This window comes from Condylura cristata, unplaced genomic scaffold, assembly GCF_000260355.1.
Source record: "Condylura cristata isolate star-nosed mole 26May11 unplaced genomic scaffold, ConCri1.0 scaffold00027, whole genome shotgun sequence".
Taxonomy (NCBI): Eukaryota; Metazoa; Chordata; class Mammalia; order Eulipotyphla; family Talpidae; genus Condylura; species Condylura cristata.
In genome coordinates this window covers 25248766-25264317 of record NW_004567128.1, presented here as the reverse complement: position 1 = coordinate 25264317, position 15552 = coordinate 25248766, and the positions used below count along the sequence as shown (strand labels likewise).

Sequence of the window (15552 nt, the reverse complement as noted above, 5' to 3'; positions counted from 1 at the left end):
CCCCTTCTTTTTCTTTTAACAATAGCTTATAGATTCCATTGTATAGATCCTTCACTTCTCTTGTTATATTTTATCCTAGGTATTTAATTCTTCTGTTATGTTGAAGAATCTTTCCTCTATCCCTAGTTTATTATGAGGGTTTTCATCATAAATGGATGTTGAATCTTATCAAATGCTTCTTGGCATTTGTTGACATAATTGTACAATTTTTATCTTTCCTTTTGTTGGTCTGATAAATTACATTGGTTGATTTTTAGATATTGAACCATTTCTGTGTTCCTGGAGTAAATCTCAGTTGGTTATGGTGCATGACCCTTTTGATGTATTGTTAATTTGGTTTTCTCCATTAGCTATTTTAAAGTACGTAATCTGATGGCATCAAGTATATTCACAATGTAGTATATGTAACCTTCACTTATATCTAGTTTCAAGACATTTTCATCAACCCAAACAAACACCTTCTATCCTACCCACTTGCATTGTTGGGTGTCCCAGCAGTCTGATTTCCAGTGGGGGTGTGGGTGGTGAGATTTCCCCCACCAACAAGCAACTCCTGGTCACAAGTAAGGTGTCGAAATTCTGACATCATTTACTTGGAGATAACAGATTCCACAGGTTAAGGACCTTATCTTCTAAGATATCCTCTGTTTCACACATTGGCCTCAGTCCCCAGGCAAGTCTGTGTTTCTTTTTTATTTTTTTTAAAGATTTATTTATTCATGCATACAAAATTGGGGTACAGGCCAGACGTGCAGGGGTGGTGAGAGGATTTACCACAGACAGAGAGGGGAGTAGGATGAAGTACACTGCTGAGGGAAGCAGAGAGCGGATCAGGAGAGGTCTGCTGTGCTATGAGGATCACCTCTGGGGAAGGGAATCAAACTTGTACTGAAGCGGCTGCGGCTAGCTTGCAACGCTGTGTCCACACGCTTGTGCCACCAGGGAGGGTCAATCCTGTGTTTCTGACTGAAGACTATAGATCAGAGGTCCTCCCAACCCTCTCAGGTTCATGTTCTGTTGTAAACCCTTGATTATTATCTGTGCTTCTGACCAACTGGCTATAAATAAGACCTTCTCAGGACATCCACCTCAAATTTGATTAGTTTTCTAGAGTGGCACACAGAACTCAGGAAACCCTTTTACTCACTAGATCACTGATTTATGACAAAGGTCACTAAAGGGTGCAGATCAATAGCCAGTTAGAAGAGTTGCATAGGGAAGGGTGTGGAGGAAAGACATGGAGCTCCCATGCCTTCTCCAGTCCGTCATTTGCCCCAGAAGCATCACATGTATCAAGTTCAAAAGTTCTTTGAAATCCCTTCCTTTTTGAACTTTTATGGATGCTTCATTATATAAGCAGGAGTGATTAAATCATGGGCCACCTGCACTTGCACTCACTTCTAACCCTTCTCCTTTCCCTGGAAGCTAGGGAGTAGGACTGAAAGCCCCCCAGTTTCCCTGGCAGCTGTAGCCCCCAACACCCCGCCTCAAAATTGTTTTTCAAAAGTTAACTTCATTATCATAGACCAATTTAGAGTAATGAGACACCCATTTATACTTTTCTAATTTTATAAATATATTTTTTTACATCTTTCTTCATTTTGTGTATTTTTTCATCTCAGCTGTAATCCCATGGACTTCCCACCACCACTTCACCCATATGCCATCACCACAGTCCCTTGTGCTCTTCCCAGCCCAGTTTTGGTCTGTTCCGCTCTCCTCCCCCGTAAAATATCTCTGGTTTATAGTTGTTAGTCGATGTTTTTTCTTCCTTTATTACAATGACATATTGTATGTACACACATACAATATATGTGTGTATATATATATTTCCTGACCATTTAAATTTGTATAACTCTGAAGCTTCATCAGAAATTGAGGATGAGCGGCCAAATATTATGACAAAAAATGATTCCATTGCTTAAATGACTCAGGGAATCCAAGTTCTAGGAGCTCTGAGGCAGGAACTGTGGATGAAGACCAAATGTGAATATTTTGATCATTTGAATGGGTATAGGTGTATATATCTATAGATTATGTAATATATATTTACGATATGTTATGTGTATATATATTATTCCCCATAGATCGTAATATTGCACCATCCAACAGCATGTTGCCTGAATGTTTGCTTAGTACAAATATGGCAGCATTCTAGCAGTGGGCTTAGCTAATTTTCTGCTGGAATCAGGCCATATGAAGTCCTCAAGAAAGCTGTTGAACACAGGACCATTTTGAAATGAGAATAAAAGTGTCATTTTTTAAAAAGATTGATTTATTTTTGCATATAAGAGATGGGGTACAGACCAGAGGTGTGAGATGGTGAGCGGATTCACCAGAGACAGAGTGGGGAGCAGAGCGAGCAGATCAATGTTAAGGTGAGATGGGAGATGCCTGTTGCTCCATGTGGGTCAGCTCCCTGGACAGGGATCAAATTCTATTAGATTCATCGTACTGAGACTTAAACCCTTGCACCACCAGGGAGGCTAAAAGTGCCGTTTTGAATGGTATAACACTTTTGGATTCACTAAACTCCGAGAGCCTGTTTCTATAAAGAAAGTTTATGTCACTAGACAAGGGAGGGTGCCTCTGTCCCCTTAGTCTTCTCTCACGCTTCCCAACCCCCTACAACACAGGTGGCTAGCTGGAAGCTTATGAGTCTTTGGCCATTGCCCTGCCCCATAGGAATCCGAGGGTTGAACCAGGGGGCCTGCTCCCAAGCCTGGAAAATGGCTCTTGAGACCCTCTGGTCAGGATTGAAAAGAGGACCCCATAGACACTGGTGAGGGTAGTCAGTGTCAGCTTTTATTGATTATCAAAAGAGCAAGGGAAAGCAACTCTGGATAGGCCTCTCTGTGCATGAGAGGGTCCCTGCATTGCCAGGGTTGGTTTTAGGACTGCGTTTAAAAACAAAGTAAGTAAATGTTATGAGCTGAGAAAGCAAGGAGAGTGTACTTAGCTAAAGTCCATTTGTCTATTTGAGTATGGTCCATTTCTTGTTTCAGTTGTGAGTGCTTTGGGTTTTGGGGCTCCTTGGTCCTTAACTATGGTCATGAAAGAATTCAAAGCCACATCTGGGCAAATCAGTAATTATTTACAGACAGTGGTGTCTTTCTCCAGTTACTGCGTAGGTGTTCCTGGGGTGTTGGTTTACCAGTACAGGCAGGAGTTTCTAAGTCACCCCCCTTCTGTGCACCCCCAGTGTGGTGTTATCAGCGCCGTCAGCATGTTGGGGCAGGGCTGGGCCTTCCCCATTTTGGCACCTCCTGCTTTCTATCAGCCTGCCTGGAGGTTGGGGTGGGAAACTGCCTTTTCCCCTCTGGACATTTCTTGGCCCTCCCAGGCTTTAGGGACTGTGGCTAGTGTTTCCTGGGGTCCTGGATATGTAGGCTTTCATCAGGTACCACTGTCCTTGCTCTAAGTACATTGAACACCAATCAGCTGTAGCTTACCAGTCGTGCCTGGCTTGTGCATATCTCATTGGGAGCTGGTGCCCACAGCTCCAGTTTAAATTGGTCTGGTCTCAGGGTCTGTAACTCCTTTCTTCTGCAGTGGTCAACTTGACAAGCTGCAAAGAGATAGCTCAGGAATGCACATGCTGGGGAAAAATTAGCAATAAAAACAACGGGCCAAAGAAATTTATAGCAGCAGGTGTCTGGGCCCTATCTGGTTTGTTTAACCTCTTGTTTATGCCCTTGGGGACAGCAAAGTTCTTCCTTTGAGTCCTGTGCTTTCCTAGGATCCTTTGTAACTGATTCATATTTTTGAAAGATTTATTTATTTATACTTATAGAACTGGGGCTCAGTCTAGAGGTGCAGGGGCTGTGATAAGATTCACCAGAGACAGAGTGGGGAGCAGAACAGGCCGACTGACAAGCACACTGCTGAGGGGAGCAGCGGGCGGGTCAGGCGAGGTCTGCTGCGCCATGTGGGTGAACTCCTTGGGCTGGGATTGAACTCGTGAAGTGGCTACGGCTATCTTCGCAGTGCTGTGCTTTTAACCATTGTGTCACCACGGAGGGCCCTGTAACTGATTCATTTTGAGTGCTATCATTTCACTAAATAAGCTCATTTCTAATGTCCTTGATAGGGTTTAACAAAAATTCTTGTGTTGATTAAAGACTATTGAGATATTTTGCTAGTCGCTTATAAATTATGGGTGTCTGATAGAAGCTTGTTGAGTACTTCCAGAGTATGTATTCTCAGCTAGGGTAACTGACCATCCCTAGAGGGTAGATTACAAGTAACAACACATATATATTGAGAGAGAGAGAGAGAGAGGGAGGGAGGGAGATAATATTGTACTAATATTGTATAGTATTGTCCCTACACTACCCTGGATTACATCGAATGCACAGTTAACTTTTGCAACTCTAATTTAAAAAATATATCATAAGGATAGCAATGGAAATATTAACATGGAACTCTTTTTTAAAAAAATAGTTTATTTTTACACCATTTTGTGCATTTTTTTCATCTCAGTTGTAATCCCCATGGGCTTCCCATCACCAAATCACCCATGTGCCATCACCATAGTCCAGTGCATTCAATCTTCCCCCCACTGTTTTTGATCCCATTCCCCACTCCACCCCCACAAAATGTCTCTGGTATATAGCTGTTCATCATTATCATTATATTCTTGCCTGTTCCGTTATATTCCTGCTATGAGAGAAACCATCCGGTATTTTTCCTTTTCTTTCTGGCTTATTTCACTAAGCATGATCTTTTCCAGCTCCATCCATGTTGCTGCAAAAGGCATGTTTTATTTTTATTTGTTTGGTTGCTGAGTAATATTCCATTGTGTATATGCACCACATCTTTTTAATCCACTTATCTACTTTTGGGCATTTGGGCTGTTTCCGTGTCTTTCCAATTATAAATAAAGCAGCAATGAACATGGGGGTGCAGGTATCTTTTTGAATCAGTGTTCTTATGTCTTTTGGGTAGATATCTAGGAGTGGGATTGCTGGGTCATATGGAAGCTCCATGTTTAGCAGTTTGAGAAACCTCCAAACAGTTTTCCATAGTGGTTATACTAGTTTGCATTCCCACCAGCAGTGCAGGAGAGTTACTTTTTCTCCACATCCTCGCCAACATTTGTTGTTGCTAGTTGTTTGAAGATGTGCCATTCTCACTGGGGTGAGGTGGCATCTCATTGTGGTTTTAATTTGCATCTCCCTTATTACAAGTGAAGTTGAACATTTTTTCATATGCTTGTTGGCCACCTGCATTTCCTCTTTGGAGAAGTATCTTTTTAGCTCTTCTGCCCATTTTTTGATGGGGTTGTTTATTTTTGTTGTTTCATCAGTTTTTTTGTATATCTTTGTGATCAATCCTTTATCACTAGTTTTGTGTGAGAAATTTTGTTCCCACTCAGTGGGATGTCGGTTTGTCTTTTGCAATGTCTTTTTGCTGTACAGAAGCCCTTTAACTTGATGTAGTCCCATCTATTTATCCTTGCCTTCACTATTTTGCATTGGGTGCTCTATCTTTAAAGATAGCACTGAAGTGCATGTTGTGTAGTGTTTGGCTCATCTTTGCTTCCAGGTATTCCATGGCTTCTGTTCTTATAACATGGAACTCTTAAGGAGCCCGTGCCTTAGTTTAAGTTTGAAATGGTAGCCTGAATCTGAATGACTCACTGAGAGTGATTCTAGCGATTAAAAATCTGTATTATGCATACAGCATGACACCTAAGCAAGAGAAAGCTATTTCAACCGAAATGTCAGTCTATCATCTGCTTCAACACAAGAGAAAAATGGTCTGTGTTGTCCTTACTGAGAAGGCAGTTTTCCAAAGTGGTTACAGAATTTTCAGGGGGGTATTTTTGACTGTTGCTGGTTTCTACTGCAATTACTTTAGAATCTCTTTTGCTACCTGAGTATCCTGCTCCCCCGCCTCCACTCCCAGCAGTGTTGGATGAGATTGGGTCTGGCAGTGAACTACTTTGAGGTTCTTGATGAAGTATAAGGTGGAGGCCTCTAGAGCATTGAAGGGACTTCAGATCTGCCTGTTTGAATTGCCTCAAGGCAAGCAATCAGCAGGACCAAAAGTCAGGATAATTTTATCCTAAAACCATGGTATCTTTATGTTATTTTTAATTTGTTAAAAAGTGACAAAAGCTACATTCATCTTATAAGAAAGAATATTCTGTCTCTCAAACACAGACATGAGAACCCCACTGTGAAATTTCAAAGACAGGCTCTAGTTCAACTTATGGTAAAGCCATGTGATGGAATTATTTTGAATATTCTTATTCTAGCTAGACAGTATTGAAATAGAAAATGATCTTTATATAATATAAGCTAGATTGTATATTCATTCTCATAGTTAATGTGTAAGAATATCTTCTTGCAGAAAATCCCTTGGACTTATTTCTTTATATGAACAACCAAAAGCAAAGAGCTTTATTGACTGTAAGTTTGCTGATTTTTTTCATAGTTTCTGATTATGTTTCCAACAGGTATTATGTTTTGATGCCTATATAGAAGACGAAATACCTGATAAATCTCAAGAAGACTATAGAATAAGAAGTTATAAAATTTTCTTCTTCCTTGAAGATGACACAATTCAAGTGACTGAACCACCACTGAAAAATAGCGGGCTGCCTCAAGGTATCTATTTAAAGGACAGTTATGTTCTCTCACTTCTCACTCCTGTCTTTATATGCTGCCTTTCTCTAGCTTTTGAAAAGGCCCGTGTTACTGGTTAGGTATCTAAATTTAGGTGGTGAGCATAACATGCTGTTAGCTTGTAGTCACTGATGGTGACTTCTCACCTTTCCCTTCCCCACACCTCAGCATTGGCATTTTATTATTTTATTCTCCTGTAGTCTACTTGTATCCTTTCAGACACTGTTCTGGTATAAGCTGACTCACCCACATCTTTTTTCCCCCTTGAAACCCCTTGGTGTTTCTTTTACAACTCCCTAAAAGGGAGGAGAGAAGGCTGTTTTCCACCGCTGTTTCCAGACTGGTGTTCTCCTAAATTCACTGTCATTTGCTTCTACCATCTTCTCATTACACTTGTTAGCTACAGGCTTTGATGGTACTTCAGGAGCAGAGGTACATTGTCTTCATGCTATGTGTGCCTATCCTCTTTCCCCATGCACCTCTTCAGCCAGACAAGATTTAACTCTCATGGCACCACCGTCAGAGTAGCGAGTCCTGGTTACATTCATTACTAGGAATATGGCAGAGATAAAGTACAGTGACTGACTTCTGTTTGTGTTGTAAGTTCTTCCCTTGGGATGGTGCTGAGTTCTGGATGCCTTAGGCACTCTGGCAAAAGGGCTAGACATTTGTCGCTTGTAAAGCAGAATAGTAAATACAAATAGTTGTAAAGGGAAGACTCAGGTATACCTGATAAACATCTTCAGAAATCTAAGAATCTATCACGAGGAAGAGGGGAGATCTTATTTTCTGTATCTCAAGGACAGGACCGAAGGGCCACAGTTCTGTTCAGTAAGAAAAAGAGTTTTCTAAAAAGAGCTGTGGAAGTTGTAGTGAATGGTCCTGGGTGAGCCTGGTGGTGAGGGCTGTGTTAGGGGTAGAGCAGGAGGATGTTAAATATTTGTTTGGTCATTGGTATGGATGAGTGCCCAGGGGTTATTTTTTACTGTCAATTTTCAGAATTATGGGAAGGGGAGTCACATGTTTGTCTGGCGTCTGGTGTAGGTGACCTTTCGGTGTTCCTTCCATCTCAGAGGACTATGATTCTTGGGTGTCTTGTCGCTGCCCTTTTCAGTATGGCCATCTTCGATAAGTCAGGTTCTGACATGGCCTCTACTCTTTTTGTTTTCTTACTTGTTCTTACCCACCATCTCACCTGGTTCTTCATTCTCGTAGCAAAATGTATCTTATAACTCTCTTATCTCCTTTGCTAGTACCCTCAACCAAGTTATTCTCATATTGACTAGAGAAATGGACTAGCTGCTTAGCAGGTTTCTCTGCTTCCTTCTCTGTTCCCTCCAGTCTGTTCTCTGTGCAACAGTGAGTGTTGTGTGTGATTATATATTTATACAGTGGTGGCTTCCAAGAAGCATGCATGTAGGCTTTCCCAGAGGCCACAGAAGAGAAGCCTCAGGGACTAAATTAAAATGCATGAATCACCTGATGCATAAAACGGTTTGCAATGTGCAGTGAAAGCAAGGGGAGAGAGGTGGGGCTAGGTTCCCACATTTTGCAGAAGGTACAAGTGGTTGGAAGGACCACCCAGCCTGAATTCTGGCTTTGGCAGAGTCTTGTCTGTCTACACTGCATCCATCTTGCCTGCTAATAATGTGGTTTGGAGACCACACTTGAAGTTCAAGCATGGAGGACCACACACAGATGGAACTTCGGGCTAATGGCTCTCTTACTTTATCAGAGAAATGTGAGGACAGGTCGGTTTGGCCACAGCTGTAGCTCACCGGCAAGCCTGCTGAAGAGGCATGGCTGTTGTATTTCTTGGGCAAAGGACACATGGGGCCAAAGTAGGTGTCACCAATGAAGAGTGGCTGAATTAAGGCCTCATGAATATTGAGTGTTCATGAATATTTAGTGACTCTTGTATGTTTAGAGTATCATGAATATTAAGACCCCAGGTGCCTCATATATATATTTAACACATATCTCTTCATCCTTCCAGTTTTTTCTTTTTATGTTTAATGTACACATACTCTATTTCTACTTATTGTTATTTAACACTTTTCTTTAAAAGACAAAACTGGAATTTTATTGAGGTAACATTCGTTTATAATGCTGTTTGTGTTTAGAACTATAGGCTCTCTCTGTACTGGTGTAGTTACCACACCACACCCACTACAAAATCACCATCATAGTCCACTGTGCTCCCTTCACACTTTCTCTCCCACCTTCTTCCCCCTTCCCCTCTGGTAGTCCTAGTTGTACAATCACAGTGGGCTTTATCTGACCCATTGTTTTGTTTTGCTGTATTCCACATACAAGTGACAAGAGCTGATACTTGTCTTTTTCCTTCTGCCTTACTTTTGCCTAGCATGATTCCCTCCTGTTTTATCCATGGAGTCATACATGGCAAGATTTTGTCTTTTTTATAGCTGAGTAGTATTCCATTGTGTATATACAACACATCTTCCTGATCCATTCCTCTGCTTTGGGGCACTTGGATTATTGCCATAGCTTGGCTATGTAAATTGTGCTGCAATGAACATGGAAGTGCATTTTCCCCTTTAAATTAGTATTTTTGTAGTTTTTGGGTAGATTCCTAGGAGTGGACTTGCTGGGTCCTAAGGTAAATCCATTTTTAATCTTTTGCAAGATCTCCGTACTGTTTTCCATAGGGACCGAGTAAGTCTGCATTCTCGCCAACAGCACAGGAAGGTCTAGATGTGTGGCACCTCCAGTCATTCTTCCACTTCTTTTTTTCTTTCAGAATTGCTCTGGGTATTTGGTCTCTTCTGTGGTTCCATATAAATTTCAGTAGGGTTTGTTCTGTGCCTTTGAAGAATGCTTTTGAAATTTGGATGGTTATTGTGCTGAATCTGTATGTTGCTTTGTATCAGGTGACCATTTTGACAATACTGATTCCTCCAATCTAGGAATAGGGAATCACTTCCCATTTCTTTGTGTCTTCTGTTTCTTTTAACATTTCTCTTATAGTTTTCATCGTGTAGATCCTTCATCTCTTTTGTTAAGTTTACCTCTATTTATTTAGTTCTTTTTGATGCAGTTCTAAGTAGAATTGTTTTCTTGATTTCATTCTCTTTTAGCTCACTGTTTTTATATAGGAAGGTAATGGATTTTGTATATTGATTTTTGTAACATGCCCCTTTGCTGAACTGATTTATTGTTTTAATTAGTTTTTTAGTGGAGTCTTTAGGGGTTTTTATGTATGTATTAGCATGTCATCTACAAAAAATGATAGCTTTACTTCTTTCCCAGTTTGGATTCCCTTTATATCTTTCTTTTGCTTGATTCTCAATTGTTGAATAGTAATGGTGAAAGTGGAAATCCTCGTCTTATACCAGATTTTAGAGGAAAAACTTTTCAGTTTTTCACCATTGAGTATATTTGCTATGAGTTTGTTGTATATAGCCTTTATTATGTTGAGGAATCTTACCTATCCTATCCCCAGGTGTTTTTTTTTTTTTTTGAGGGTTCTCATTCTAAATGGACATTGGACCTCTCAAATACCTCTTGGTATCTATTGATATAATCGTATAATTTTGTTTGTCTTTCCTTTTGTTGATGAGATGAATTACATTGATTGATTGTCAGCTGTTGAACCATCCCTATGTTCCCTGAAATAAATGCTATTTGGCTATGTTACACGATTCTTTTAATGAATTGTTAAATTCATATTGCTAAGATATGTTTAGCAAGTTTTCTTCTATGTTCATTAGAGATACTGGTCTGTAGTTTATTTTTTGTGTGGTCTTGTCTGGTTTTGGCACCAGGGTGCCAAATATATGGCCTTACAAAATATGTTTGGAAATATTCCCACTTTCTCAGTTTTTTTTTTTTTTTGAAGAGTATGAAATAAATATTAACTCAAATTTGAAGTTCTGGTAGAAATCAATAGGAAAATCATCTAGCCCTGGATTTTTTGGGGGGGATACTTCTGTTTACTATTTCAATTTCCTTGCTTGTAATTCATCTGTTCAGGTTTTCTAACTCTGATTTAGTCTCGAATGTTTGTATATTTCTCAGAACTTGCCTGTATCTTCTAAGTTATTCAATTTACTGGCATAGAAATCTTCATAGTAATATATTTTGTTTCTCATAATTTCTGATGCTCATTAATTCAGTAGTCAGTGTGTTGTTCAGTTTCCACATGTGAGGATTTTCCCTGCTTTCTCATTGTGGTCAGAGAAGATGCCTGGTCTCATTTCAGTCTTCTTGAATATACTGCTACTTGTTTTGTGACCCAATAAATGGTCAATCCTGGAGAATGTCACATATGCACTGGAAAAGACAAAATACTCAGTTTGGGGGAGTTCAGTACCCTATAAATAGTTTTCAAGCCCACGTGGTCTAATTCTTTGCTTAAGGCTATTGTGTTCTTATTTCTTTCTGTCTGATTGATCTGTTCATTGTCGAAAGTGGGATGTTGAAGTACGTAGCCACTGGTGCGTTTTCCCCAGTCTGTTTTTAGATTTGATAGTTGGCGCCTCATATGGCTTGATGCTCCTTCATTATATGTGTATATATTGATGAGTGTTATGTCTTCCTTATTATTATTATGGATGTATTCCCTTAACTTATTGTGTTCATGCATGTCTCTTGTTACCTTTTTTTAGCTGGAAATCTGCGTTATGACTATCCTTGCCTTCCTTTGGGTAACCTTTGTTTGTAGGATTATTTTCCAACTCTTTATTCCGAGTCTGTGTTTATCAATAGAGCTCAGGAGATATTTCCTGCAGACAGCAGAAAGCTGGATTCTTTTGTCTGATCAAACCAAGCACTCTGTGCCTTTTGATTTGTGAGTTAAGTCGATTTGCATTTAGAATGATTATTGATATATGAAGATCTACTTACATTTTGTACTTTGTGGTTCTGTTTCCTTGTTCAGTTCTTTTGGATGTTCTTCTTTGCAATGTAGATATAAGAGCTGCCTTCAGTATTTCTTGGGGGGGGGGAGGGAGCAGTTCCATTGTTTGCAAACAAAAACTAAGCTTTTGTTTGTCTGACAAGTGCTTTATTGCTCATATTTGAAGGGCAGTCTTGCAGGATAGAGTTTTCGTGGGTGGCAATTTTTATCTTTAAGACATCTGATCATGTCCTTCCACTCTCTCTTTGCTGTAGTTTTTCTTCAGAGAAGTCAAATGTAAGCCTACTCATATTTTTTAAAATAGGTTACCTGCTGCTTCTCCCTAGCCAGCTTCAATGTTATTTCTTTGTCTTGGAAGTGTTACTACTGTGTCTTTGGTCTAGGTCTCACTACATGGAGGTAACCAAGCGTTCTTTCAGCTTCATAAGTTCTCAGTTCCTTTCTTTCTGTCTTCCCCTTCTAGGATACACTTTATACTTATATTGCCTTTCGTCACGAAATCCAATAATTCTGGAAGTGTTTCCCCAGCTTTTCTTCCTTTGTATTTCTTTCTGTCTCCACCTGGCCTGTTGGTGCATTATCATCTTCGAGGTCACCAATTCAGTCTTCCATTTGTTATATTCTACTTCAGTAGCTGTCTTGAGTTTTTTAAAAATCTCTATTCATGCTTTTCAATCCTGCATCTCCATTATTTTATTGTTATCATTTGTCTTGAGGTGTTTTTAAATTTATTCTTTGATTTTTTCATTAACCCAGTTAACATTCAATTTCAATCCACTGTTCATTGATTTTATTTCTGAGACATTAATTTGTTCTTCTGAGTTTTCATTATATCTTTGAAGAGCTTTTGTGTGGTTTTCTTTCATTTCTTAAGCATGGAAATTTTGAAATCTGTATCTAAAAAGAAGAAAAGATTCTTCCATGTTTTTGTTGTTGGGTCTGGAGATTTGCCCTCGCTCTGTGATGAAGTATTTCCTGGAGAACTCATGGTGCCATTTGTTGTATTTTTCCTTCTCTCTCTTATTGAGTTTCTAATGATTAAGTTGTAAGTGTCTTAAGGAGACAAGAATCTCCAGTTTTCAAGTATGTCAGGGAGTACTGATCTGTGCTGTCTCGTCTGGCAATGGGGAGGCAGCCTGGAATGGTTTGGCAGTGATCACCGTAGTATTGGAGATACAACTTGTGCCATGGGCAGGCTTCTTTCTGAGCTTCAGACCTGAAACTGTGCAGTCTGTGGTCTGGATGTTCAGTGCTTCTTCTTGGCCCTTTTCAAGAGTGATGTCACTCTACTTGTTCTATTCCTGTATCTGCTTTATCCCCAAATCCCCCTGATGTCTGAGTGAATGGGGGTGTGGTTTTCCATGACTTTGTGTGCCGTGGCTTTCCCATTGGTGTCCTGTGCAACTTTCTCACCCAGCACTTTCACGTCTATGTCTCAACAGTTAGATCTTTAGCATGTTGCTTTGCTGTCACTGGGCGTGGGTTTGGAAAGTGGTTTCTATTCCAGTGAGCACCTCTCCCTAGTCACCTTTTGTTTCCTAGAGTTGAATTTCCTCAGTATCTCATCTGTCTGGTGCAGCCAGTGTTGTTAACCAATGTCTATGAGATGCTGCTGTTTCACCCCACGTCATGGGATTCTCCGAGTCAGCGTCTGTCTGGACTACTCTGCATTATTCTTCTGGGAGCAATGCAGGGAAACTCCTCTGACGGCATCTCCCCCCTTCCTTTCCAGGCTGCTCAACACATCTTATAATTTCTACATATGTTAAATAAGCTTTTTGCGTTATAACTAATCTGCACCCAGTGCCTCCATATTGATATCCTACCATGGGTTCAGGCTGTAATGCTCATGAGATTGATGTTTTTCCTAGTGCATACCTTCAGAGCTTCTGGAGGATGAATTTGGAGCCAGTCACCATTGGCAAGATGTGTTTGTTGAATGCTTATTCTGTGCCAGGCACTGCGCTGTGTTTTGGGTAAATGAACAAAAGGAGTATGACCAATTATACAACTATTCATGTAGCTTATTGGCAAGCAATTTGGAGAAGAAAAGGACCAAAGAGACTAGTTCTAGAGTTTTGCAGTGTTCAAGCAAGAAATGCTGAGTGTACAAAGCAAAACAATGATGGTAGATTAGAAAGATTTTTAAAGACATTCATTTCATTGTCAGAGTCACAGAACTTGACTGGTAATTCCATAATAGTGAGTGAGAAAGTAGACTATCTAATGACAAAATACCTCCTTTATAATTTTTTAATTTAATTCCCCAATGACCATCTATAGTAGATCATTTCAGTTTTGGCAGTAAAGGAAAATAGGCGTGATATGTAATCCACTTCATCTGAATCACAACTGATTGCCTCAGAGTTCACTCTGTGGTTAGGTGATGGAAATGCTCCGTAATGTTCAGGAGCGCAGAGGAAGGGGCAGCTCCAGGGTGGAGCTGGTATATGTTTGGCTTGTAACCTGAGGCCTTTAAAGATGTGTTAGGGCATCTGTGTGGCGATGCCCACTTGAGAGGTGCAAACTTGGGGAGAGTTTACAGGGAAAAGGCAAAACTAGAGATGTGGATTAGAAATCGGGTACCTGGTTCTTAACAGAATTATTCTGCCATGTTGGAGGGGACCCCCTATTGATGTAATGGAAAGGGAAAGATGATGCGATTTAGTGTCTCTTTGGTTTTGCTAATAGAGGGAGAAGGTTTGAGTTGGCATAAGGAGGGAAAATGTGTTGTCTGGATTTCTGTTAAGGAATTTAGAAATTGCTTGATATTAAAGAAGGCGTTCACAAATTCCTAAGCTTGTGAATTACAACTTTTTTGGTAAAAAGACAAGAGGTCTTTAGACTCTTTTTAAAATAGAATTATTTATTTATGCATACAGTACTGGGGTACAGGCAGAAGTACAGGGGCAGTGAGAGGATTCACCATAGTCAGAGCGGGGAGCAGAACAGGCAGGTCGATTAAGTACACAGCTGAGGGGAGCAGTGGCTGAGACAGGAGAGGTCTGCTGCGCCATGTGGGTCACCTCTAGGGCAGGGGATCAAACTCACTGAAGCCGCTCGCTTGCGGTGCTGTGTCCTAACCTGTTGTGCCACCAGGGAAGGTACCCCCTTTTTTTGTTTTTAAAGATTTATTTGTATATACAAGAGCTGGGGTGCAGGCCAGAGACATGGGGAGTAAGAGGAATCACCAGAGACACAGAACAGGCAGATCGACTGAAATCCAAAGCTGAGGGGAGCAGGGGCCAAGACAGGAGAGGTGTGCTGTGCATTGTGGGTCAGCTCCCTGGTCAGGGATTGTTTTCGTGCTGCAGTGGTGCTGCATCTTAACTACTTGCAACAGCAGGGAGGCTCATGAGATCTTTAGATTATTTGAGTTCATTTTACACACACACACACACACACACACACACAGAGGAATTTTTGGGATTAACAAAAATTGGGTTAGGTAATGTTTGAAGAATTATCATAGAGTACAAAGAAATTTTATACCTCAGTTTCTGTGAACATCTGTTTTATCTATGTGTGTTTCTTTAGGTAAGTAGCAACATTGATTTAAGAAAAAAAATACTTTATTATATGTCCTCATTTAAATGCTGTTTTTTAGTACTCCTTAGGTAAACTTTGCTTATTTTCCTTTAAAAAAATCATTTATTAGTTACAATGTTGTGTGGGATTTAGAGGTGTAGGATCACACCCCCTTCCAGATGCATGCCACCCACCACAGCTACTGCCAACACACTGAAGGCCCTCCACCATAGCTGCTCCCCTTTGCCTCCCCCCCATACCCCTTCAGTTCTACAGTCAGGTGTCGAAAATTTGCTGTTTTAGTTTTCCTTAGTTCTTTATTTTGTTCAGTTGCCTTCCTCATACAACCACAAATTCATACAGATGATATCATAGGATATCCTGTACCTGCATTAGTGACTTGCATTTTATTTTATTATTACTTTTTTTTAAAGATTTATTTATGCATACAGAACTGGGGTACAGGCCAGAGGTGCAGGGGCAGTGAGAGGATTCACCAGAGACAGAGTGGGG

General features: G+C 40.3%; 1 protein-coding gene across 1 annotated transcript in view; it reads left to right on the top strand.

The window, feature by feature from the left end:
• EFHC2 (EF-hand domain (C-terminal) containing 2) overlaps positions 1-15552 on the top strand; it is a 188107-nt gene that overhangs the window by 64478 nt on the left and 108077 nt on the right. Inside the window, exon 3 of the mRNA XM_012730279.1 lies at positions 6464-6614. Coding sequence (XP_012585733.1) covers positions 6464-6614 — 151 coding nt within the window. The remainder of the gene's footprint in view (positions 1-6463; positions 6615-15552) is intronic.